Here is a 26,350-nt window from a genome sequence, read left to right as displayed (position 1 = left end):
AGCTAAAGGAGCTGTGGGAGGCAAGAGGCTGGGGACAGACTCTGCCCAGTGGTGCCCAGGGACAGGACAAGAGGCAATGAACACAAACTGGAACCCAGGAGGTTCCACCTGAACAGAAGGAGAAAGTTGTTTGGTGTGAGGCTGCTGGAGGCCTGGAGCAGGCTGCCCAGAGAGGTTGTGGAGTCTCCTTGTGTAGAGAGCTTCCAACCCTCCCTGGGCATTGTGCTCCTGGGCAAGGTGCTGTGGGTGCCCTGCTGGAGCAGGGGGTTTGGAGTGGATGATCTCCAGAGGTCCCTTCCAAGCTCACCCTGCTGGGATTCAGTGAACAGCTTCAGTTAAATAAGAGCAAATTCAAGGATCCTGCAACATCAGCAGGAAACTCCAGAAGCAGAAGGGAAGATCTCAGGAATGGTACAAGGAGCTGGCTGGAGAAAAGAGCTCTGCCAGCCCCAGCACTCAGCAGTGTCCATGTAGGAGCTTTCCTCCAGGTTGCTTCAGCAACCACAGGACAAATGTAGACACAAGGTGTTAACATGGATGAGCACTTAAGACACTTCAGCAAGGAGTCTCCACAGAGATGCTCAGAGCAGTGTGGCAGAGGTGGTCAAACCCCCTCCCCCCAGCCTGTGCTCTGTGCCTGCTGCCTGCTCAGCTCAGTGTCTGAGGAGCAGAAACCCTGCTGCTGGCTACAGGAAATTCAGACAGAGGAGGACCCAGGACCCCATCCTAGCATGAGGAAAGCCTGGGGATTGTTCTGTTCAGCTGCACAAAGGGCTTTGGGGAACTGCCTGCTCTCCTCTGTTGAGGAGCCATGGCACAGTGAGGTCCCATCAATGGGACCCAGCACCCCATCAAGTCTCTTCCTAAACCCCTCCAGTGATGGTGCTCCCTGGGCAGCCCATCCCAATGGCCAAATGTTTCTGTGATTCTGTGAAGTGCAACCAATCACCCAAGCCTAACTAATCAGCCAGAGCATGGCATTGAGTGCCTCCTCCAGGCTCCTCTGTAACACCTCCAGGGACGCCGACCCCTCCCTGGGCAGCCCATCCCAAGGGGCAATCTCTCTGCCTGGGAAGAACTCCCTTCTAAGATCAAGCAGGCCAGTCATGCATCTAGCAGAGGCTGAGGAGGCCAGAGGCAGCAGAACTCACAGTCAGTGGTCTTCTTCTCCTCTGCAGTGAAGAGCACAGCCCTGCCAGGCTTCTCAGGGTGCGGCATGGGGTAGCCGTTCTCCTTCAGCTGCTCCTCGCTCATCAGGTAGCCCTTCAGCCGGCGGTACAGGGCAGCTCCTGCACACACAGACAGGGCTGAGGCCAGACCACCACCCCCCAACAGAGCCTCCATGCTTTCTTCTTGGCCTCCAGAAGGTAATTTCTCCTCCTGAGAGTAAGTAAACATCACAAAGCATCTCCCAGGGGCAGCGCAGGGGTCCCCTGCGTTGGGCCCTTGAAAGGTCTAGCTTGAGAGGGGGCTGGGCCAGATGGTTTCAGCTGCTCTGGGACCCTTAGAGGTTGGAGCACAAGAGCCTTGGGGTCTCCTCCAGCCTGGCACTCTGGGATTCAGTGACCAATAGCAGTGAGCAGCAGGATGAGGGAAGGGATTCTCCCCCTCTGCTCTGCTCTTCTGAGACCTCACCAAATTGCCTCCAGTTCCAGTGCCCCCAGCACAAGGACCTGGAGCTGCTGGAGAGGGTCCAGAGGAAGTCACCAAGATGATCAGAGGGATGAAGAACCTCTGCTGTGGGGACAGGCAGGGAGAGGTGGGGCTGCTCAGCCTGGAGAAGAGAGGGCTCCAGGGAGACCTTAGAAAAGCCTTCCAGTACCTGAAGGGGCTCCAGGAGAGCTGGGGAGGGACTTGTGACAAAGGTTGGGAGTGCCAGGATGAGGAACAATGGTTTGAAACTGGAGCAGGGCAGAGTTAGGCTGGACATCAGGAGGAGGTTCTGTACAATGAGGGTGGGGAGACACTGACCAGGCTGCCCAGGGAGGTTGTGGATACCCCCTCCCTGGAACCTTCTCTTTTCCAGGCTGAACAGCCCCAACTCTCCAAGACTGTCATAGAATCATAGAGTCAATAAGGTTGGAAGAGACCTCAAAGATCATCAAGTCCAACCTGTCACCCAACACCTCATGACTACTAAACTATGGCACCAAGTGCCACATCCAATCCCCTCTTGAACACCTCCAGGGATGGGGACTCCACCACCTCCCTGGGCAGCACACTCCAATGGCCAACAACTCTCTCTGGGAAGAACTTTCTCCTCACCTCAAGCCTAAACTTCCCCTGGTGCAGCTTGAGACTGTGTCCTCTTGTTCTGGTGCTGGTTGCCTGGGAGAAGAGACCAACCCCCTCCTGGCTACAACCTGCCTTCAGGTAGTTGTAGAGAGCAGTAAGGTCTCCCCTGAGCCTCCTCTTCTGCAGGCTAAGCAACCCCAGCTCCCTCAGCCTCTCCTCACAGGGCTGTGCTTGAGGCCTCTCCCCAGCCTCGTTGCCCTTCTCTGGGCATGTTCAAGAGTCTCAGTGTCCTACTTAAATGTCCCCACAGCAGAGGTTCTGCAGCCCTCTGACCATCTTTGTGGCCTTCTCTGGACCCTCTCCAGCAGTTCCAAGTCCCTCCTGTGTTGCAGGCCCCAGCTCTGGACACGGTGCTGCATTTTCCTCTCCTGTTTTCCCCCTTTGAGCGCTTCGGCTGATCATTTGTAAGACAACCCAAACAATATCCCTCAAAGGCCACCCACAGCTAGCTAAAAGGAAAAAATTCATTACCAGAAGCCTTTCTTCCTGCTGTTAACTTCAGGCTGCTGGTTTCATTTCACAGCCCAGTCACAACTTCTTGCCCTCTGCTCGATATCTTCTCTCGCTGCTGCGCTGAAGCCTCCCAATATTGCTCTGCAGCCTTTGATGTTGCCTGGCTGAGCTAGCCAGGCCCTTTTAAGCTTTCTCCATGTCAATTCCTCCTGCTTTGTGGCCTCCCTGGCTCTTCTCTGATCTCCTCAACAATTTGCCTACATCTCTTGGCAACCCAAACACCCAGAAGCGATGTGAAGCAGGAGGAGGAGCGCTGGTGGCCAAGGCCTTTGGCTGGGATCTGACCTTACTGTGACATTGGTAAATGGGAGCCTGAGCCCTGCAGAGCTGCAGAGATTTGTGAGGCTGCCTTCTAACCTGACAGGCAGATGGGAGAGGACTTTCCTGCAGGGCAAGAGGGTGAAAGGGAAAAGCCAGGCACAGAAGGAGACCAAAAACAAGTCAGTAAAACCCCACACAGCAGAGGCAGCTTGGAGGAGTTACTGATGCAGTTTGAAAGCCATGGGAAGTGCAGAAGGGAACCTGCAGCTAAAAGGCAAGGAATAAAACCAGGGAGTCCCAGAATGGTTTGGGAGGGAGGCAAAGAAGGGAGAAAAAGGGAGGCAAAGGGAGGGAGGCAAAGGCAGAAAGAAAAGGGAGGGAGGCAAAGGCAGAAAGAAAAGGGAGGGAGGCAAAGGCAGAAAGAAAAGGGAGGGAGGCAAAGGCAGAAAGAAAAGGGAGGAAGGCAAAGAAGGGAGGAAAGGGAAGGGCTGCTCAGTGCTGCACCACTCACCACGCAGCTCTGCTCAGCCCAGCTCACAGCTGCAGCCCAGACAAATCCCAGCAGTTCCTGCTCCCTCTGCCTGAGCCCAGCACTGCCCCTGCAGCTGTCACTCTCAGGATCAGCCTGGCAGGAGCAGCTCTCACCTGTCAGATCCTCTGCTCTCAAGCTCCCTGAGCGGTTCAGGGTGAAGCTGGTCTTAGCTGCAAGCTTCCCTCCCAGCACAGCTTCGTGGGACACCACCTTCTTGTTACTTGTCTCTGCAGTGAGAAGAGGGAAGAAGGAAAAGAGGACAGAGATGAGGTACCCAGTGAGTCAGTGGCTTCAGTCCTGCACTTTGGGGCACTACTCCCTGGCACAAGGATTGTGTTTACCTTCCTGAACTGCTGCTCTGCATGTGGAAGGCAGTGGCAGGGCTCAGAGCTCTTTGTCTGCACTGTCAGCTCCTCTCCTCCTAGATTCATGGAAACCCAGAACAGGTTGGGTTGGAAAGGACCTTAAACATCATCCAACTCCAAGCCCCTGCCATGGGCAGGGACAACTACCCCCAGCCTAGGTTGCTCAAGGCCTCATCCAGCCTGGCCTTGAGTACCTCCAGGCAGGGAGCATCCACAGCCTCCCTGGGCAACCTGTGCCAGTGTCTTCCCCAGCCTCACTCTCAACAATTTCTTCCTCATCTCCACTCTCAATCTCCCCTCCTCAAGCATTTTAAGGGACAGTTCCTCTGGAAGCTCTGGGTGTTCTGCCTGCTGGTGGTCCTCCTGCTGCCCAGAAGCAAGAAGAGGACCTACACAACTCCACCCAGCCAGGAGCTGCAGCTTTGTTGTCAGATGCCTGCAGCCCAGGCTCCCATGCTGAATCACCAAATCTTAGGGGTTGGAAGGGACCTCTGGAGATCATCCAGTCCAACCCCCCTGCCACAGCAGCAACACCCAGGGCAGCTCACACAGGAACACATCCAGGTGGGTTTGGAAAGTCTCCAGAGAAGGAGACTCCACAACCTCTCTGGGCAGCCTGCTCCAGGCCTCCAGCACCCTCACAGTGAGAAACCTTCCCCTTCTGTTCCTGTGGCACCCCCTCTGCTCCAGCTGGCACCCACTGCCCCCTGTGCTGTCCTTGGCCATCCCTGAGCAGAGCCTGGCTCCAGCCCTGCACATCTTTATCCCCAGCAATGAGGGCAGCCCTCAGGCTCCTCTGCTCCAAGCCCCAGCTCCCTCAGCCTGGCCTCAAAGGGAGATGTTCCACTGCCTGCAGCAGCTCTGTGGCTCTGGAATGGACTCTTTCAAGCACTTCTCTGAGGTCCTTCTTGAACTGAGCAGCCCAGAACCGGACACAAGATTCCAGATGCGGCCTCACCAGGGCAGCGCAGAGGGGGGGAGGAGAACTTCCCTCCAAATCTACAAGGGAAGAGCTTCAGGGCTCTGGAATATGCTCAGCACATCAGCTAATGGCAGCTAAGGTGCTTTTTACTGATCATTAACTGGCAGCCCTCTCCTAAAGGCCAACCTCCCAAGTTCAGCTGCTCTGACTAATGGCCACGAAGGTAATGAAGACAGAGGGGGAGAAAAAAAGGGAAGAGACCAAGGGAAGAAAGAAAGAGAAGGGGGGGGGGGGAAAAAAGGGGGGGAAAAAGGGAAAAATTCACAAGAACAGCACAAATTGATTGTTTAATGTACCCTCTGGAGAGCCAATAATGAAATGTCTTAACCCTCTTGGTTTGTCTCTTGAAGCTTAATGTGTGTGAGAGATTGCTGTGGTGATGGATGAGTCTATCACTTTGAAGGCACCATGTGAAAGTTACTCCATTAGCAGAGCTCTTTTCATGGCCAAGGGCCTGGGCTCCACACACACACACAAAGAAAGAAAAATAGAATAAAATAAAGGCAAAAAAAAAAAAGAAAGAAAAGAAATCCATGTGGCATTATCTCCATTTAGGTTCAGAGAGCCAACAAAGCATTGCAAGGGGTTTGCCTCTTGAAGGCCCATTAAGGCTTGCCAGGCTATAAAAAGCTACCCTGGAGTTGTTTGCCTTTCAGCATAATGCTTCTGAGAAATGGGGCTGGATGTTCACAGAATCACAGAGCAGGAGGGTGGGAAGGGACCCCCAGAGATCAGCCAGGACACAGCAGGGTCAGCCAGGGCAGCTCACACAGGAGCACATCCAGCTGGGTCTGGGAAAGTCTCCATGTCAGGAGACTCCACAACCTCTCTGGGCAGCCTGCTCCAGGCCTCCAGCAGCCTCACAGTAAAAAAGTTTTCCTCATGTCTGTGCTCACTGCCCCTTGTCCTGGCACTGGGGGTCACTGAGCAGAGCCTGGCTGCTGCCAGCCACCCTGCAGGTGTTTGCAGGCATTGATCAGATGCCTCTCAGCCTTCTCCTCTCCAGACTAACCAGCCCCAGGGCTCTCAGCCCTTCCCCATCATACAGATGTTGCAGTCCCTTCATCATCCTCATAGCCTCCCTTGGGCTCTCCCCAGCAGATCCTTGTCCCTCTTGAACTGAGGAGCCCAGAACTGGACACAATATTCCAGCTGTGGTCTAACTAGGGCTGAGTAGAGGCAGAGGAGAACTTCCTTTATCCTCATAACACACCCCAGGAACCCTTTGGCCTTCTTGGCCACAAGGCCACATTGCTGTCCCATGGATAACTGATTGTCCCCCAGCACTCCCAGGTCCTTCTCTGTGGAGCTGCTTCCCAGCAGGTCTCCCCTCACCTGTCCAGCAGCTTTGTAGCCTCCCCTGGACTCTCTCCAGTAGTTCCCTGTCCCCTTGAACTGGGGAGCCCAGAACTGGACCCCGGACTGCAGAGGTGGCCTCACAAGAACAGAGTAGAGGAGAAGAACCTCCCTTGCCCTTCTGACCACACTCTTCTTCACACATCCTAAGGCAACACTGGCCTTTTGGCTGGCTCCTGCTGAACCTGTTGTCCCCCAGCACTCCCAGGTCCTTCAGTGTGGAGCTGCTCCTCAGCAGGTCCTCCCCTCCCCTGTCCTGCTGCAAGGAGCTTGTTCCCCGCCCAGGCTGCAGGACCTCTACACTTGCCCTGGTTGAATTTGAGGAGGTTCACCTTTTCAGCAGGTTTCTCTTGGTGGCTTCTGAAGCCAAGGAGGGCTGTGAATATGCAGCCAGCCCCATGGTACCTACTGGTTGTACTGGTAGGGGAATTGGGCACGAGGCTTCGGAGCTTCTTCAGGGTGTTCACCGCCACGTTCAGGTAGATGTTGCGACTGGTGCTGCGCTCGTAGGCTACCTTCTCCTCTGCCAGGGCCTGCAAACAAGGCCATCTGTTACTCCAGCTACACCTCCCCTGACACTGAATACACAATTAACCAGGCTGGAAAAGACCTCAGAGATCATCAAGTCCAACCCACCACCCAGCGCCATCCAATCAACTCAGCCATGGCACCAAGGGCCCCATCCAGCCTTACCTGAAACACCTCCAGGGATGGGGACTCCACCACCTCCCTGGGCAGCACATTCCCATGGCCAATCTCTCTGTCTGGGAAGAATTTCCTCCTAACCTCCAGCCTAAACCTCCCTGGTACAGCTTGAGACTGTATCCCTCTTGTTCTAGTGCTGGGAGAAGAGCCCAACCCCCAGCTGGCTACAACCTCCCTGCAGGGAGTTGCAGAGAGCAATGAGGTTTCCCCTGAGCCTCCTCTTCTGCAGGCTAAGCAACCCCAGCTCCCTCAGCCTCTCCTCACAGGGCTGTGCTCCAGACCCTTCCCCAGCTTTGTTGCCCTCCTCTGGACACCTTCCAGCAGCTCAACATCTTTCTTAATCTGAGAAGCCCAGAACTGGACACAGGACTCAAGCTGTGGCCTGAGTAGTGCTGAGCACAGGGCAGGATGAGCTCCCTGCTCCTGCTGGCCACACTGTTCCTGATTCAGGAATGCTCCTCAGGAATTCTTCCTCATCTCCACTCTCACTCTCCCCTCTCCCAGCTCAAAGCCATTGTTCCTCATCCTGGTACTTCCAGCCCTTGTCACCAGTCCCTCCCCAGCTCTCCTGGAGCCCTTCAGGTCCTGGCAGGCTGCTCTGAGGTCTCCCTGGAGCCTTCTCTTCTCCAGGCTCAACAGCCCCAACTCTCCCAGCTTGTCCCCACAGGGGAGCTTCTGCAGCCCTCTGATCATCTTGGTGACCTCTTCTGGACCCTTTCCAGCAGCTCCAGGTCCTTTTTGTAGGATACTCAGCTCTGCCTTTGGAACTCCTTCTGCACCACTCCCTGCTGCTGGAAGGCTCTTCACAGCTCAGCAGCAGCAAGTTTGACTCAATCCACCTCTCACACACTGACCTCTGCTGAACAGTTTGATTCCAGGAGGTGTTTGCTGCTCAGCCTGACCAGAATTCCCTGACTAAATCCCACCCCTGGGGTTGTTAAGGAGGTCATGCACACTTCTGAAGGGCAGGGCAAGTTGGGATTTCCCATGGGAAACCCCCACTGGAGGGGCACTTCTTGTTGCCCAGCCTAGAATTCGTTAATGCCTCCTCTTTCATGCCTCCTCCACAGAGCTGGTTGTCCACAGGAGACTTTTCTGCCTTTGCTGCAACTTCTGAAGGTCTCAGCCAGGGCAGAGGAGGTTAATCACTGCTGCAGGCTGGAGTCACAAGAATCAGAGAATTGTTTGGGTTGGAAAAACACCTCCAAGCTCATCCAGTCCAACCAGCAACCCAGCCCCACCATGGGCACCAAACCATGGCCCCAAGGGTCTGGAACACCTTCAGGGATGGGGACTCCACCACCTGCCTGGGCAGCCTCTTCCAGTCCCTGACCACTCCTCCAGCAAAGAAATTCTTCCTCCTCTCCAACCTAACCCTCCCCTGCCACAATTTCAGGCCACTGCCTCTCCTTCTATCACCTGATCCGAGGGAGCAGGGCCCAACCCCCAGCTGCCTGCAGCCTCCTCTCAGGGAGCTGTAGAGAGCAATGAGGTCTCCCTCAGCCTCTTCTTCTCCACACTAAACACCCCCAGCTCCCTCAGCTGCTCCTCCCCAGCCCTCTTCTCCAGACCCTTCCCCAGTTTTGTTGCCCTTCTCTGGACCTGCTCCAGCCTCTCAATGCCCTTCCTGGAGTCAAAGGCCCAAAACTGACCCCAGGGTTTGAGGTGTGGCCTCACGAGCACCCAGCCCAGGGGCACACTCCCTGCCCTGCTCCTGCTGCCCACAGCACTGCTGCTCCAGGCCAGGCTGCTGGTGCCCTTCTTGTCCACCTGGGCACACAGTGGCTCAGCTGGATCCCAAGCAGAAGCAAGCAGCAGCACCAACCTTGTCAAAGGCTTCCTGAGAGGTGGAGCAGAACTTTAGGCACTCATCGATGAAGAGGTTGAGATATCTCTGACGGATGTTTGTGGGGACTTTAGCACCAAATTCTGTGGGAATAACAGGCCTCTGTAAGCTGGTGCTCTAGGGGTGAGACAGAGAGAGAGGAAGAGGCTGTTCAGGCTTTCAGAAGCACACAGCTTGGAGTCTCTCACACTTCCTGCCCTCTTATTCCCAGCGTCACGACCTCAGCTCTGAGCATCTGCCCACAGCTGAACACAGCACACACAGAGCTCTCGGTACTGGAAACACCACCTGAAGCTTTTGGGGCCACCTTCAGGATCTGAGCTACTTCAAAAACACAACCACACAGCCCAGCCCAGCCAGCAGCATTACTCACACCTCCACAGTTACACACAGCAGCAGTGCAGAGCACACAGAGTCATGGTTAGGATGCAGAGACTCACAGAATGGGTTGGGTTGGAAGGGACCTGAAAGCTCAGCCAGTTCCAACCCCCTGCCATGGGCAGGGACACCTCCCACCAGCACAGCTTGCTCAAGGCCTCATCCAGCCTGGCCTTGAACAACTCCAGGCAGGAGGCAGCCACAGCCTCCCTGGGCAACCTGTGCCAGTCTCTCCCCAGCCTCACTCTCAACAATTTCTTCCTCCTCTCCACTCTCAATCTCCCCTCTCCCACCTCTAAGCCATTGTCCCTCATCCTGTCACCCCCAGCCCTTGTCCCAAGTCCCTCCCCAGCTCTCCTGGAGCCCCTTCAGGTACTTAAAGGCTGCTCTGAGGTTCCAGCACCCTTACAGCAAAGGAGTTTCTCCTCATGTTAAGGGGGAACTTTCTGGATTCTAGCTTACACCTACTGCTCCTTGTCCTATCACTGGGCACCAGAGAAAAATGACTGGCACCTTGCTCTGGATACCCACTCCTCAGATATTTGTAGACACAAAGAAGGGAGGGGGAAGAAGAGAAGGGAAGGAGGAGAGAAAAGGAAGGGGGGGAAAGGGGGGAGAAAAGGAGGGAAAGAGGGGAAAGGGAGGAAAGGAGGAAAAGGGGGGGGAAAGGAAAAAGAAAAGAGAAAAGATAAAAGGAAAAAGAAAAGAGAAAAGGAAAGAGAAAATGATATGAAAGAAGAGAAGAGGAAAAAAAGGAAAGGAAAAAGCAGAAAGAAAATGAAAAAGAAGAAAGAAGAGAAAAGGGAAATGGAGAAAATTAAAAGGAAAAAACAAAGGAAAAGGAAAAAAAGGAAAAGATAAAATAAAAAGAAATATGAAAAAAAGCAAAGCACAGCAAAGCCAAAAGCAAAGAGGGAAAGGCTTTTGCCCAAAGCTGGCAGCAGCCTGGAGCTTCCACACTCATCTGTCCCCAGCCAGGTCACTGTGGGACAGAGTCCATCACCCTCTCCCTCAGCACAGCCCAGAGCTCTGCAGGCCACCCAGCCAGCCCTGCCCTGTGAAGGGGAGAGGCTCCAGGTCCCTGCCCCAGGCAGCTGCAGCCCCAGCCAGAGAGCAGCAGAGCCCTCAGACAGCTCTGCAGCCTTGCTGGCTCCTCAAGCCTCTCATTTTCCCCCTGTGCTGTCGAGGCAAACCACAGGAAGAAGCAAACCCAACTCCATCAGCCTCTTCATGGAGCACCCAGCTGGGAGCTGGGAGGCTGCAGACACCACCCCCAAGGAGGCTCCCAAGGTCTCTTACCTGCAAGGAGGGGACGTGTGCCACCCTTTTTGGCACGATGGTGCTGGTGGTCTTTGAAGCCATCCCAGCTAAGGTGCAAGCCTTCAGAGGAAGGGAGGGGGCCTCAGAGTCATGGGAAGGTGGAAGGCTCTTGCCAGCAGCAGCGGTCTTGCTGTTTGCCAGGCCTGCAAGAAGCAGAAAGCAGCTTTAGGTTGAAATTCACAGAATGCACTGGGTTGGAAAGGACCTCCAAAGGTCATCTTGTCCAACCCCCACCCCCCACCAGGCAGCAGGGACACCTCCAACTAGATCCTACCACTGGGCTTCAGGTGGCCAGGATGACCTGACTCTAACAGGCCCAGGCTGCAAGCTGTGATTTTTGTTTGTTTGTTTGCTTTCAAATGGCAAAGGCTCCAAAGGGCTGCAAATTAAGTGATTTTTACCTCCTCCCAGGCAAGGATGAAGGAACCTTCTGCCAGGAAACATGCCTCATTGCTGGGGTTTTGGGGTGACTGAGTCAGCAGAGTTTAAAGAGGCAACCCTGTCAGCTAACTGCCCACCACGTCAGCTCTGAGTCCCTCCAACTACAAAGGCTAATTAGTACCGATGGTAATTAGCACTTCCCTCCTGCTCCTGCCACGTCTGCAGGCTTAAGTGGAAGAGTGGCTGAGGAGTAAACATGCTCCAAGGAGGAGACAGCAAAAAAGACCAGGCTGAAGTGAACACCTCCCCTCCCTGGAGGTGTTGAAGGCCAGGCTGGACGAGACCTTAAGCAACCTGAGCTGGTGGGAGGTGTCCCTGCCCCATGGCAGGGGCTTGGAACTGGATGAGCTTTAAAGGTCCCCTCCAACCCAAACCATTCTTCTATGACTCTATGAGGGTGTTTTGTCAGGAGGGAACTTCCCAGGGCAAAGACCTTCCACTGGTCACTACTGGAGCTCTGGACAATGCTACACAGCTTCATGGACTGCAGGGGGTTGGAAGGGACCCACAAAGGTCATCTTGTCCAACCCCCTGTAGCCAGCAGGGACAGCTCCAACCAGCTGGTAAAGGACTTCTTAGGGTGTTGGGTAGAGACAGGACTAGGGAGAATGAATCTAAGCTAGAGGAGGGGAGATTTAGATTAGATGACAAGAAGTTCTTCCCCATGAGGGTGGTGAGAGCCTGGCACAGGCTGCCCAGGGAGGTGGTGGAAGCCTCAGCCCTGGAGGTGTTGAAGGCCAGGCTGGATGTGGCTGTGAGCAACCTGCTGTAGTGTGAGGTGTCCCTGGCCTATGGCAGGGGGGTTAGAACTGGCTGAGCCTTGGGGTCCCTTCCAACCCTGACAGTTCTGTGATCCAGCTCAGGCTGCCCAGGGCAACACCAAGCCTGATCTTGAACATCTCCAGGGACAGGGCCACAGCCCTGGGTCACCACATCTCCCGATGGCTTCACAGCTGCGCAGGAGAGCTCTAAACAGGAGGAGGTGAGGAGGGGGAGGAGAGGATTCCCAGTCCCCTGTGCCTTACTTTGTCTGGCTGCTGCAGAGAAGGCTGCATTTGGCACGTGGGCAATCCTCTTCTTTTCTCCTGGCAAAGAGAGAGAGGCCTTCTGGACGGCCACAGCCAGCTGTGCCGCCTGCTGCTGGGCCAGCTGGATCCTCTGGTAGCAAACCTCCTGGGCGGTGGGGGGCCGGTAGGGCCGGATCACAGGCTTGCTGGGCACCTCTGCCTGCAGGGACAACGAGGGGGTCAGAGCCAGCATGCCCAATCCCCACCCTCTTGCCTTCCACCCACCCCCAGAAGCAGCCCTTCTCCTCACCTCCTCAAGCCCTCGCTGCTGGCAAACACAGGTTTGAGAGGATGATCCCAAAGCATCTTCCAGAGCAGGGTATTTAGAGTCCCCACCAAAAAAATCCATGACCCCAATGATTCAGCCTTTGGCAGGGCCTCCCAGCAGAGTCCTAAATTGGTAGGTGGTGGTAAGGGAACTGCTTCTTTAATGGCACCAGGTTTGCCATGGCCCTGCCTAACCCACTTCTGGGTCCTGCCACACAGTCACCGAATGGTTTGGGTCGGAAGAGCTCTTTGGGCTCCTCCAGTCCAACCACAGCCAACTCCACCAAGGCTGGGGCTAAACCACAGCTCTCAGCACCACATCCCTGCAGCTCTGAAACACCTCCAGGGATGGGGATCCAAACACCTCCCTGGGCAGCCTGTGCCAGGCTTTGAGAACCCTTTCAGTGAAGAAGTTTCTTCTGATGTCCAACCTAACCCTCCCCTGGGGCAGCTTGAGGCCATTTCCTCCTCTCACCCTTCTGCTTGTTCCTTGGGAGAAGAGACCAAGTCCCACCTGGCTCCAAACTCCTTTAGGGAGTCATAGAGAGCCAGGTGGTCTCCCTCAGCCTCCTTTCTCCAGGCTGAACGACCCCAGGTCCCATCCTCTGTCACCACTCCCAGCCCTGCAGCCCTGCACCAGAACACGAACCCAGCCCTGGGCACTGCAGGGAGCTTCAGCTCCTACTGCCACAGAAAGAGTGACCAACTGCTGGTGGCTGTCAAGAAGGGGCCAGGCTCATTTCAGCAGTGTCCTGGGACAGGACAAGGGGCAATGGACACAAACTGGAGCCCAGGAGGCTCCATCTGAAAGACGAGAAGCTTCTTTGGTGTGAGGGTGCTGGAGGCCTGGGGCAGGCTGCCCAGAGAGGTTGTGGAGTCTCCTACCCTGGAGACTTTCAAAACCCACCTGGATGTGTTCCTGGCTGACCCTGCCCTGGCAGGGGTTTGGACTGGATGATCTCAGGAGGTGCCTTCCCACCCCTCCCCTTCCATGGTTCTGCTCCCCACTCCCCTTTGCTGCCCGTGCTCAGCTTCACAGCTCTCTCCCTGAAGAGCCAGCAGCACCTCCCCTCACTCCCCCCTTGTCCACAGATCTCTCCCCACCTCTCCACAGCCTCTTTGCAGGTCCCTGGTTCCTGTAACTACTTAAAAGTCTCACCCAGGTGTATTTATGAGATTCCAGGGAATGTTACAGAGGCTCTGCCTCCTTCAGGGGCACTTTGCTGCTCCTGCTCCAGCCCTTAGCAGCACAAACAAGTCACACATCTGCTTCCTTTGATGCCCAAACTGAGGTTGCAGGAAAGGTGCCAGAAATGCAATCAGAGAGAAGTTTTCTGGCAGCAGAACAGAAGCAGGAGCAGCACAAACTTCTCCCTCCTGCTTAAGAACCTTTGAAATCTGAGAATCAGGCTCCCTCCACCCCAAACTCTGCCCAGCCAGGGCTGCCCTGGCACTGCCCGTGTTTCCAAGGCTGCCAAGTGGGGGCCAGCTGGCACCTCCTGCATTCCTGCTCCCTGATGCTGCCACCAGCTGCTGAATACCAACCTGAGGGCAGTCAGCTATTACCTGGTAATTACAGACTTGCAAGCAGGACAGGACACTCATTTGCTGCCTCACCTGCAATTCTTTTGGCTACCATTTCCCCCAGCAACTCAATTAGACCTCAGCTCCCTCCCCTTCTGCTCACTCAGTCATAGATTCACAGAAGGGTTTGGATTGGAAGAAACCTTAAACATCATCCAGTTCCAACCCCCTGCCATGGGCAGGGACACCTCCCACCAGCCCAGGTTGCTCAAGGCCTCATCCAGCCTGGCCTTGAACACCTCCAGGCAGGGGGCAGCCACAGCCTCCCTGGGCAGCCTGTGCCAGTCTCTCCCCACCCTCACTCTCAACAATTTCTTCCTCATCTCCCCTCTCAATCTCTCTTCTCCCAGCTCAAAGCCACTGTCCCTCATCCTGGTACTCACTGGGACAGGCTCTCCCCACTCTCAGGGTCAAACATTTCTCCCTTCTCTCCACTCTCAAGCTCCTTCTTTCAGCCCCAAACTATCCCCCCTTGTCCTGTCCCAACAGGCCCTGCTCCAAAGTCTGTCCCCAGCTTTCTGCTCAGCCCTTGAAGCACTGCAAGGCCACCAGAAGGTCTCCCTGGAGCCTTCTCCTCTCCAGGCTGCCCAAGCCCAACTCTCTCAGCCTGGCCTCCCAGCAGAGGGCTTCCAGCCCTGCCAGCACTGCTGTGGCCTCTCTGGAGGCCCTCATCCTGTCACTCCCAGCCCTTGTCAAAAGTACCTCCCTAGCTCTCCTGGAGCCCCTTCAGGTCCTGGAAGGCTGCTCTGAGGTCTCCCTGGAGCCTTCTCTTCTCCAGGCTCAGCAGCCCCAACTCTCCCAGCCTGTCTCTGATCACCTTTGTGGTCTTCTCCTGAGCCTCTCCAACAGCTCCCTGCCCTTCTTGTGCAGGGGGCAGTGCTGCAGGTGGGGTCTCTGCAGAGAATCAGTCCTTGAGTTATCAATCACCAGACTGAGCAACCAGTGGACTTGGAGAGCCCCAGGAGCAAAGCAGGAGGTTCCACCCTGCATGCAAAAGCAGCAGTTGAGGTCTTCCAGCAGCTCCTGAGCAGGCCTGGCAGCAGCACTGAGCTGAGATGCCGCAGGGAACACCACGTCCCAGCGCGGGCTGGGGGCAGCTCAGCTCTGTTGGCTCTGCTGGGGCTCCAGCTCTGCACAGCATTTTGGCCATCAGCTGTCACATGAAGGAAGTGCCCTGAAAGATGTGTCCCTGTCACAGAGGCACCTCCTGAGGATAAATATTTGAGTTAATGAATTTCCAAGCCATTTGCTTCCAGTCTCTTATCTCCTCACTGGGGCAGGAAGGGCTCTTATCGAAGCACAGGGGCTGGCTGCAGAGAGGCAGTTAAACAAAGCACATTGCATTGACCTCAGGGCTTCCAATTATTAAATGCAAAGAAACCTTTCCTAGGCAGAGAGGAGAGGAAGAGCAATTAATTCATTTGGACTGGCCAGCTTGAACCAGCTTGCCTGAGCCTCCCCTCTTCCCCCTGCAGGAACAGAAAGCTGACTGCTCTGTGCTCTGCACCTGGAGCCCCAGAGAGAACAGGAACTGAAACCCAGGGAGAAAGAAAAATCATCTCAGAATGGCTCAGGTTGGAAAGGACCTCAGAGATCAAAGGATCACAGGTCACAGGATGGGAGGGGTTGGAAGGGACCTCCAAAGATCATCCAGTCCAACCCCCCTGCCAGAGCAGGACCACAGAACCCAGCACAGGTCACACAGGAACACATCCAGATGGGGCTGGAAAGGCTCCAGAGAAGGAGACTCCACAACCTCTGAGACCCTCACATGTTGAGGTGGAACCTCCTGTGCTGGAGTTTATATCCACTGCCCCTCGTCCTGTCACAGGGTGCAAGGGAGAAGATCATCTCCTGCAACCCCCCTGCCACAGGCAGGGACACCTCTCAACTAGACTCAGCTGCTCCAGGCCTCACCCAGCCTGGCCCAGAACACCTCCAGAGAGAGCATCCACAGCCTCCCTGTTTCAGAGTCTCACCACCCTCATGCTGAAGAACTTCTTCCTCAGCTCCACTCTAACCCTGCTCTGCCTCAGCTCCAAACCATTCCCCCTTGGCCTGGCTCAGACACCCTCAGAAGTCCCTCTGCAGCCTTCCTGCAGGACCCTTTCAGGTCCTGGCAGGCAGCTCTGAGGTGCCCCTGGAGTCTTCTCCTCTCCAGGCTGAACCCTCCCAGCTCCCTCAGCCTGTGCTCACAGCAGAGCTGCTCCAGCCCTTGGATCATCTTTGTGGACCCACTCCAGCAGCTCTGTGTCCTTCCTGTGCTGGGGGCCCCTCAGCTGGACACAGCATTGCAGGTGTGGTCCCCTCAGAGTGCCTAGGACAGCAGATCCTCACTCAAAGGAGGCTTCCCCTCTGCTGCTCAGAGCTGCACTCACATTGCCTTGTTTGACAAGATGGGAGATCCTCCTCTTCTGGCCAGGGAACAAGGTGGTCAAGTTATCTTCTGGCTTTTCTTCAGTGCCCTCCTCCTTGGACAGCTGGAAAAGAAAAGACAAAGGATTCCAAGCTGAGTAGAATTGAGGCTCCCTCTCAAGGAGCAGCCTTGCAAAGTCTCCTTTTGGGTTAGCACAAAGCCCTTGCTGGTGGCAACTGAGAAAAGGAGAGACATAGAATTGTCAGGGTTGGAAGGGACCTCAAGGCTCAGCCAGTTCCACAGCAGGCTGCCCACGCTGCTCAGCACCACAGCAGGCTGCCCACGCTGCTGAGGCAGGCTGCCCACGCTGCTCAGCACCACAGCAGGCTGCCCACGCTGCCCAGCACCACAGCAGGCTGCCCACGCTGCTGAGGCAGGATGCCCACGCTGCTCAGCACCACAGCAGGCTGCCCACGCTGCTGAGGCAGGCTGCCCACGCTGCTCAGCACCACAGCAGGCTGCCCACGCTGCCCAGCACCACAGCAGGCTGCCCACGCTGCTGAGGCAGGATGCCCACGCTGCTCAGCACCACAGCAGGCTGCCCACGCTGCTCAGCACCACAGCAGGCTGCCCACGCTGCTCAGCACCACAGCAGGCTGCCCATGCTGCTGAGGCAGGCTGCCCACGCTGCTCAGCACCACAGCAGGCTGCCCACGCTGCCCAGCACCACAGCAGGCTGCCCATGCTGCTGAGGCAGGCTGCCCACGCTGCTCAGCACCACAGCAGGCTGCCCACGCTGCTCAGCACCACAGCAGGGTCAGGTTTCTCTGCAGTTTTAGCCACAGCCACATCTGCAGGAAGAGCAAAGGGACAGAGCCTTGGGTCACACACTGCTAGGGGCAGAACCAGAGAATGGTTTGGGTTGGAAAAGGCCTCCAGGATCATCCAGTCCAACCAGCAACCCAACCCCACCGTGGCCACCAAACCATGGCCCCAAGTGCCACGGCCACAGGGTTCTAGAAGACCTCCAGGGATGGGGACTCCACCACCCCCTTGGGCAGCCTCTGCCAAGCCCTGACCACTCTGGCAGCAAAGAAATTGTTCCTCATCTCCAACCCAACCCTCCCCTGGCACAATTTCAGGCCACTGCCTCTCCTTCTATCACCTGATCCTAGGGAGCAGAGCCCAGCCCCTACCTCCCTGCAGCCTCCTCTCAGGGAGTTGTAGAGAGCAGCCCAGGGGAACAAACCTGCTCCTCTCCACAGCTACAGCTCCTGCTGAGCCAACATCTCCAACTGGCTCCCAGGGGCAAACCAGGTTAAAAACTTCCTTGGACTGAGCTCAGCTGCTCCTCTGTAGCCAGCACACTCCAGCAGTTTGTTTTTCCTTTCATTTCCATTTCATTTCCCACCCAGCTGCTCTCCAGCCTCTCCTGCTTTCAGCTGCCCAACACCACCTCCAGCACAGCTCTGGGCAGGGACCAGCCTGACAATGCCTCAGAGATCCAGCAAGGGGACTGCAGGCTGGATGTGGGGAAGGGCTCAGGCCTCAGATCCATCACCACAAGGATGTCCTGCAGGAACATTGTGCAATGATTCCAAGAACCCTGGAATTCTATTCTCCTCCACTTATATCCCTAGTGAACCCCTCACATAATGATCCTTCCTGGTGGGCAAAACTGCTCAGCCCCCAGGAGCCTTCCCACCAGACCACCAGCAGCTCCAGCTCCACAATTCTGTGAGCAGCAGCACAGGGAGGGGATTCTGCCCCTCTGCTCTGCTCAGACCCCACCTGCAGCACTGCCTCCAGCTCTGGGACCCCCAGCACAAGAAGGACCTGGAGCTGCTGGAGAGGGTAATGAAGATAACCTGGAGAACCTCCCCTGTGGGGACAGGCTGGGAGAGCTGGGGCTGTTCAGCCTGGAGAAGAGAAGGCTCCAGGGAGACCTCAGAGCAGCCTCCCAGTACCTGAAGGGGCTCCAGGAGAGCTGGGGAGGGACTTGTGACAAGGGCTGGGAGTGCCAGGATGAGGAACAATGGCTTTGAGCTGGGAGAGGGGAGATTGAGAGGGGAGATGAGGAAGAAATTGTTGAGAGTGAGGGTGGGGAGAGCCTGGCACAGGCTGCCCAGGGAGGCTGTGGCTGCCTCCTGCCTGGAGGTGTTTGAGGCCAGGCTGGATGAGGCCTTGAACTGGATGATCTTTAAGGTCCCTTCCAACCCAACCCATTCTGTGAATCTATGAATTCCATCGACACAAAACTCCCTGTGGCTAACCCCACCCAGCAGAAGCACACTGGGGGAGCAGGAACCTACCTGCAAAGCCTCACCCCTCAAGGAAGGACCCCAAGGCTTGCTCCTCCCATTGCAAACTCCACTGCAGCAGAGGGGCAGAAGGTGAAGCAGTGCAGAGGAGGCACAGTTGGCTGCTGACAGCTCAACATTGCCTCTCAACTGTGTGCAGTGGGTGGGTGGCAGCCCCTGGTTCAGCACTTTCTGAATCCAGCCCAGTTTCAATCAGTCCCTACTGGGAAAGCTCTCCATGGATTAGTGCTTCCCACCACAGACTGAGGGGGCCTACAACTATTTTGCTTGAACTGGGCAAGTGAGAATTAAAGTGGGAATTAAAGTGGGAACTGTGCTCAACAGTGAAGAAAGAGCAGCTGAATTTCACAGAGGGAACATCAAGTCATGTTTGGGAGTACAGGAGGAGCTGGAGCAGGTCCAGAGAAGGGCAACAAAGCTGGGGAAGGGTCTGGAAAGCAGGGCTGGGGAGGAGCAGCTGAGGGAGCTGGGGGTGTTCAGCCTGGAGATGAGGAGGCTGAGGGGAGACCTCATTGCCCTGAGAGGAAGTTGCAGTGAGGTAGAGGTTGGGCTCTTCTCCCTGGGATCAGGTGACAGGAGAGGAAATGGGCTGCAATTGTGCCAGGAGAGGGTTAGGTTGGAGATGAGGACAAATTTCTTTGCTGGAGGAGTGGTCAGGGATGGGACCAGGCTGCCCAGAGAGGTGGTGGAGTCCCCATCCCTGGGTATGCTCAAGTAACGTGTGGCCATGGCACCTGGGGCCATGTGTTGGTGCCCATGGGTTGGTGTTGGGACTGCCTGGATCCTGGAGGGTTTTTCCCACCCAAACAAGTCCCTGACTCTATGAAATCCTTCCATTTCCCAGCACCTTTCCATCCAGCAGGTAAGCTCAGGTGCAAGCTCTTCAGCCACGCCAAGGGTGAGATTCTTGCACCCTCAGCAGCCTCCCCCTTCAGCACCAGCACTGAGCTAAGGCCAAACCCCTGCCCAGGCGGCGGTGAGAGCAGCAGCCCCCGGGGCAGCGTTACCTGTTTGCCCAGCCTGCCCTTGTCCTCAGTTTTCACATCTGTAGACTCATTGAAAATCCTGAGGCACTCCTCCATGGGGTCTGACTCGAAGTCCAGGTCCTTCTCCAGGATGGAATAATCAATGTCATCGGACGTGGAGGAGGAGGAGGAAGAGGAAGAAGAGGAGGAGGAAGAGGAGGACTCGGCCAGCTTGGAGCGCTTCACTTTCTTTGCCCCTCCACTGTCACTCTCTGAGTCTGACCCAGAGTCATCCCCATCCGAGTCTGAGCTGACCTCAAGCAAGGTGGCTGGCAGAGGCCTTCCTCTGTCATCATCATCTCCACTCTCATCTCCAAACAGGTCGACGTGGCTCAGGCTCCTCTGCTTCCGCCCCTTCTTGGGGTCTCCCTTGTCCGCAGCCCTGCCCTTCCCCTTCTGCCGCTCCCCTGCTGGAGCCTTGCTCTCTTTCTCTTTGCTCTTACGCCCAGAGCTTTCCTTCCCGTTCTTCACCTCAGCTGTTCTCAGCTTGGAGTCCTTCTTGCCGCTCCCCAGCTTCTCCGTGCCGGAGCCTTTGCTGCCGCTCTCGCCCTTGCCCTTCCCCGAACCGCTGCTGGAGGCCTTGGCTTTGTCTTTCTTGAGGCCTTCTCCCTTTTCTGCCTTGTGTTTGTCAGGTTTCTTGCCGCTCCCTTCAGCTTTCACTTTGACACTTTTCTCTTTGCAGCTCTTCTCTTCGTTCTTACCCTTTGTCTTTTCCTCTTTCCTCAGCCCTTTCTCCCTCTCTGCAGTTTTGCTTCTCTCCTTCTTCCCAGCCTCTGCCGGGCCAGGCGCTTTGCCACCCTCCGACTTCTTCTTCTTCGTTTTGTCCTTCGACTCTCTGCTTTTGTTTTCACTCTCCTGCTCCCTCTTACCAGAGGACAGCTTCACTGCTTTGGCATTCTTGTCTGCCACAGTTTTGCCCAGGTTCTTCTGCGCCCCTGGGAGGTCTCCGGCGCCCTGCGCCGCCGCCGTGCCCCGCGCCGCCGCTTCTTTGCCGTCCAGGGGAGCGAAGCCTCCCCGTCTGGAGCTCTGCTCCTGGGGGGTCAGGCCATCGTTGGACTCGCTTTCAGAATCCCCTTTGGACTGGGAGCTAACAGAAGCTGACTTGTAGTCCACATCAGCTTCATCTTCAGAGGAGGAGAACCTGGCACACACCTCGTCGTCGTCATCGAGCGCTTCGCAGAGCTTCTTCCGCGACGGCGAGTAGGACTCCTCGTAACTCGCCGGCCTGCCCCTCTTGGAGCCCTTGGCCTCCTTCACCGTGGCCTTGCTCAGGAGCCTGGCCGAGTAGTTCGAGAGTGGGTCGTACTCCAGGTCTGTGGAAGGCTTGGAGTCGTCAATCACGTACTTGGTGTTGGTGACGGTGCTGCTGTACTTCCTACTCTGCGCCACGGCCTTGGGGACGTACTCCAGGGCGCTGCCTTTGGGGCGGGAGGTCTCCAGGGTGTACTTGCTGGAGCGGCCAGCAGCAGCAGCAAGAGGAGTGGGGTTGTAGTCTGAGCTGTTGGTGAAGCTGTAGCTGCCTGGGTTGTACTCCAGGGAGCTGAAGGCATCGCCCTGCGCGCCGGCCGCTGCCACGGCCGCGCCGGAGAGGAGCGCGGAGGCCTCGGAAGCGCTCAGCTCCTTGGTGGTTTCCAGCAGCTCCTCATACTTCTTCTGCTCTCTCTCCACTTCATTTTTGACAGCCTCAATGGCTTTGTTGACCAGCTCCAGCTCCAGGATGCCAGGGGTCACGTCAGGGATGGCAGGCAGGGCACCATCATCCTCCTCCTCCTCCTCCTCCAGCGAGGGCCTCGGGAGCTCAGGGTTGTAGGGGTCGTAGCCTCGCTCTGTAAAGGGAGACAGAGAGTCACTGACAGCCAGCACCTCAGCTCAGACTGTCCTAAGAGCTCAACAGAAAAGGGCTTCTTAAGGTCTGCTCTCAGCCAGACCCAACAGCACAGATGCTACCAAAGCCAGGCTCTTGGCACCACAGAACGAAGGGCTGGTACCAAAAGCCCCCCAGCCAGCAGCCAGGTTAGCCCTGACCAACTTCAGCGTCTCAAGGACTGAAAGTCAATCACCAAAGTGCTTTGACTGCTCAGGGAAATGCTCCATAAACTCAGAGAATCATGGAATGGGCTGGGTTGGAAAGGATCTTCCAGATCATCCACTTCCAACCCCCTGCCATGGGCAGGGACACCTCCCACCAGCACAGGGCGCTGCAGATATTGATGAGAATAGATCCCCAACTCTTCCTTCCCACCACCCTTTCCAACTGCTGGTGAAAAGAACAGAGCTCATCCACAGGAGGAGCAGGGACAGGCTCCCTGTGACCACAGAACAGGCAGGAAAATGCCTTCACCTGGAAAAACTCAACTAGGAATGGAAGAACCAGGCTGGGTGAGCAGTGGCTGAGAGCAGCCCTGAGGAGAAGGCCTTGGGGGTGTCAGTTGGTGACAAACTCCCCAGGAGCCAGCACTGGTCCCTGGCAGCCCAGCAGGCAGCTGAGTGCTGAGCTGCAGCCAGAGCAGGGAGAGCAGCAGCACAGGGAGGGGATTCTGCCCCTCTGCTCTGCTCTGCTCAGACCCCACCTGCAGCACTGCCTCCAGCTCTGGGGCCCCCAGCACAAGAAGGACCTGGAGCTGCTGGAGAGGGTCCAGAGGAGGCCACAGAGAGGATCAGAGGGCTGCAGAACCTCCCCTGTGGGGACAGGCTGGGAGAGTTGAGGCTGTTCAGCCTGGAGAAAAGAAGGCTTCAGGGAGACCTCAGAGTAGCCTGAAGGGGCTCCAGGAGAGCTGGGGAGGGACTGTGGACAAGGGCTGGGAGTGCCAGGATGAGAGACAATGGCTTTGAGCTGGGAGAGGAGAGGCTGAGAGTAGAGATGAGGAAGAAATTGTTGAGAGTGAGGGTGGGGAGAGCCTGGCACAGGTTGCCCAGGGAGGCTGTGGTTGCCTCCTGCCTGGGGGTGTTCAAGGCCAGCCTGGATGAGGCCTTGAGCAGGTGGGAGCTGGATGATGTTGAAGGTCCCTTCCAACCCAGCCCAGTCTGTCATCTATGACTATAGAAGAAAAGTTGAACTTCTGTTTGGAAGAACAACAACCCTGAGCTAACGAAGGACATCATCCCCCCCCCTGCTTCTGAGCCAGAGCAGCAAACACTTCCACATCTGCTGTGTGAGTGCTAGGTGAAGGTCAGGAGCTACTCCCACACTGAAATGAGCAGAGCAAGGCAGAAGGCAAAAAAACCAACCCCAACACTTGAAGCCTTCTGGTGCCTTCTCTTCTCTTCTCTCTGCTCAACTCTGCCTTGAAAATGGACTTGAAAAGCAGCAACTCAGCTCCTCACCCACCCTGATCTTCCAGCCCTGCCTCACTCCAGATAAGTTATCTTCTCAACACCTGCCTCACTCCTTTCACCATCTGGGGTGAAGAATTCCCACGTGGAAGGAAGAAGGAACCCAACAGAACACCCATCCCCACACCACCCCCCCCCAAGCATTTCAGCACTGCCACAAGTGGCCACTGCAAAGCAGAAGTTCAAGCTAGAAGCAAAGCAGCTCTCAAGCTCTACAGCATCTAAAACCCACTCCAGCTGTGAGTCCTGAAAGGGTGAAAGAAAAGGAACCAACCTAAAACCACCTTAAAACTGGTTTCAGAACCTGTCTGGGCTTTAGGTGAGTGCAAAGCTGGGATGAATGCTTTGCAGCTGCCTCAGAGCCCTGCAGCAGCTCCTCAGGCTCTTCTCAGCAGCCAACCCAGCCCAGCACGCTCCTGCCTCTCAGCATGGAGCCTCCTCCTCCTCCTCACTGCAAAGGCAAATTCAACTCCTTGTGGACCTAAAGCCTCCAAAGCAGAGGCTGGGGTTTGCCTGCTTCAGAGGCAACCCCCGAGGAGCTCAGCCTGCTGGTAAGTGAAGAGCTGACACGTGGGAGCCTCCTGGAGAAGGAACTTCTCTGCTGGCTGCTCCTCCACGCTGCTCCCCACGCCTCCCTCCACCCCCCACCCCCAGAGCCCCGAGACAGCAGCTTGCTCCTCAGCAACTCCAAACACTCCCAAGATTTACCTGAGCTCCCCGGGGTCAATAAATGTTGCAGGTACTTGTTCATGCTGCACTCCAGGCTCTGAATGGCTGCTGCCTTCTAAGGCAGCTCCGGCAGAGGCTGGTGGCACAGCAGGGCTGACCAGCTGCTGACTCGGCACTTTCTGGGCTGCAGAGATAATTAGGGCAGGACTCAGCCACCCCGGGGCCCGCCTTCAGCCTCCTTCACTCCCAGCCTGGCCCGAGCTGGGCCCCAGTGCCTGCAGCCCCGGCACGGGAGGGCTCAGCAGGGACCTCTGCAGCTCACCCAGCAGCTCACCCAGCCCAGCCCCAGAGCAGGGACAGCCAGGGCAGGGCTCAGCAGGGACCTCTGCAGCTCACCCAGCCCAGGGCCAGAGCAGCCCCGGCTCGGCAGGGCTCGGCAGGGACCTCTGCAGCTCACCCAGCAGCTCACCCAGCCCAGCCCCAGAGCAGGGACAGCCAGGGCAGGGCTCGGCAGGGACCTCTGCAGCTCACCCAGCCCAGCCCCAGAGCAGGGACAGCCAGGGCAGGGCACCCAGGAAGGTGGCCAGGGGAGCTCCCAAAGTCTCCAGAGATGAAACTCTCCAGGGATGAAGACTCCACCTCGCTCTCCACCTGTCTCAGGGGGGTTTGGACTCGACTCTTCCTCCCCACAGCTCCTGACACCACCTTGGGGGATTTTTTGCCAGTACCTTCCCTGCTGCCCAACCACAGAGGTCACTTTCTACTCCACTTGAGCCACACAAGCTGCCAAGGACTCAGAGAACCACAGAAGGGCTTGGGTTGGAAGGGACCTTTAAGACCATCCAGTTCCATCCTGCCATGGGCAGGGACACCTCCCACCAGCCCAGCTTGCTCAGGGCCTTGAACACCTCCAGGGAGGAGGCAGCCACAAACCTCCCTGGGCAGCCTGTGCCAGGCTCTCCCCACCCCCACTCTCAACAATTTCTTCCTCATCTCCAGTCTCAGTCTCCCCTCTCCCAGCTCAAAGCCATTGTCTCTCATCCTGGCACTCCCAGCCCTTGTCCAAAGTTCCTCCCCAGCTCTCCTGGAGCCCTTCAGGTACTGGAAGGCTGCTCTGAGGTCTCCCTGCAGCCTTCTCCTCTCCAGGTATTTGTAACAGATCATCAAAGGCTGATCCCTTTGCAACTCATTCCCTATTCAGAGCCCAGTGCCTCCCTGCTTCTCAAGCCCCACAGCAGGGAGAGGCAGTGCCTGGCAGTGCCAGCAGTGCCCATGGCCTCAGCACTGCTGTGTGAGCCGATGCTGGCATCACTGCCAGGCCTCACCCAGCACAGGGCACTGGGGAGACTGGTTTGGGAAACTATGGGCCAGGGAACTGTGCCTCTGCCTGCCCCAGCACTGAGAGAGAGCTGCAGGGTTTGAACAGAGGGGAAAAATACCCCAGGGAGTGTTTAAACTTCAGGTCAGATCTACAGGAGAGAAACATCACAGCCACAGCCTGCTTTGGGTAGGAAGGGACCTTCAAAGCTCACCCAGCCCAACCTGGGAGGACCCCACAGAGATAAACTGCCCCCAAAGTGCCCCTTCAGCCTGATCTTGGCTGTGCTTTTGCTTCCCCCCCCCCAGCAAACAGCAGCCTGGGTGCTGGGATGCCCACCCAGCTCCCAGTGAGCAGCACTGGGAAAGGGCCTGAAGGTCCTTGCACACTCCAGGGCAGCTCCTCTGAGAAGAGGGATCCCCAGAGCAGAGGCACAGACTGGTTAGGGTGGGGAGAGACCTTTAGAGATCATCCAGTCCTCTGCAGCCCCCAGGGACATCCCCAACCAGAGCAGGTTGCTCACAGCCCCAAACAACCTGACCTGCACTGGTGCCAGGCATGGGGCAGCTCCCTGGGCAGCCTGGGCCAGGCTCTCCCCACCCTCAGGGTCAAACATTTCTCCTTCTCTCCACTCTCAGTCTCCCTCTTGCAGCCCCAAACCATCCCCTCTTGTCCTGTCCCAACAGGCCCTGCTCCAAAGTCTGTCCCCAGCTTTCTTCTTGACCCTTTTAAGCCCTGCAAGGCCACCAGAAGGTCTCCCTGGAGCCTTCTCCTCTCCAGGCTGCCCAAGCCCAACTCTCACAGCAGAGGGCTTCCATCCTCCCAGCAGTGCTGTGGCCTCCTCTGGCCCCACTTGTAACAGGTCCTCATCCTTCTTGTGTGAGGGCTCCAGAGCTGCCCCAGCACAGCAGAAGGGCAGAATCCCCTCCCTGCCCCTGCTGCTGGGGATCAGCCCAGGCCACACTGGGACAAATCCTGCAGCAGCAGACAAAGGGCTCCTGTGGCAGGCAGAGGGGAGCCCAGGGAGCTGGCACAGCCTGGCACAACTCCAGTGCCTTCCACAGCCAGGCAGGTCGCTGCCCCTTCGGCCTTCCCCATCCTCCCAGCTCCTCCCTGCTCCTGCTCTCCACAGCCTGCAACTGGAGCAAGGAGGAGCTGCAGGCTCCAGGCCCAGGCTCCTCACAGCCCCTCTGCAGAAAGGCCAAAGCTGGGGAGTTCCCTGCCAGCCCCCAGGGCAATCCCTGCAGCTGCCCCCACACAGGAAACCTGCCCCAGCCCACAGCTCAGGCACATGACAAGAGATCCCTCCCTGCTGGGAAGGGACAGGACCAGACCTGTCCTGACCTCACCCTCAGCTGGCTTTGCTCCTCCTCATTTCAAAACTCACTTCAGACCTCAGGCAGTTTGGTATTTACT

The 26,350-nt window shown here is 56.8% G+C and overlaps 1 protein-coding gene across 1 annotated transcript in view; it reads right to left on the bottom strand.

Annotated features, from left to right (window-relative positions):
• The window catches only part of REXO1 (RNA exonuclease 1 homolog), a 48,205-nt gene that overhangs the window by 13,908 nt on the left and 7,947 nt on the right, over positions 1-26,350 (bottom strand). Inside the window, exons 2-9 of the mRNA XM_054175314.1 lie at positions 19,597-21,440; positions 16,291-16,392; positions 12,020-12,221; positions 10,533-10,696; positions 8,835-8,972; positions 6,714-6,837; positions 3,715-3,828; positions 1,152-1,289 (exon numbers count right to left, since the gene is read on the bottom strand). Coding sequence (XP_054031289.1) covers positions 1,152-1,289; positions 3,715-3,828; positions 6,714-6,837; positions 8,835-8,972; positions 10,533-10,696; positions 12,020-12,221; positions 16,291-16,392; positions 19,597-21,440 — 2,826 coding nt within the window. The remainder of the gene's footprint in view (positions 1-1,151; positions 1,290-3,714; positions 3,829-6,713; positions 6,838-8,834; positions 8,973-10,532; positions 10,697-12,019; positions 12,222-16,290; positions 16,393-19,596; positions 21,441-26,350) is intronic.

This window comes from Dryobates pubescens, chromosome 31 (assembly GCF_014839835.1).
Source record: "Dryobates pubescens isolate bDryPub1 chromosome 31, bDryPub1.pri, whole genome shotgun sequence".
NCBI classification, from domain to species: Eukaryota; Metazoa; Chordata; class Aves; order Piciformes; family Picidae; genus Dryobates; species Dryobates pubescens.
The sequence above is the reverse complement of the archived record's forward strand: the minus strand, read 5'-3'. Positions and strand labels throughout refer to the sequence as shown.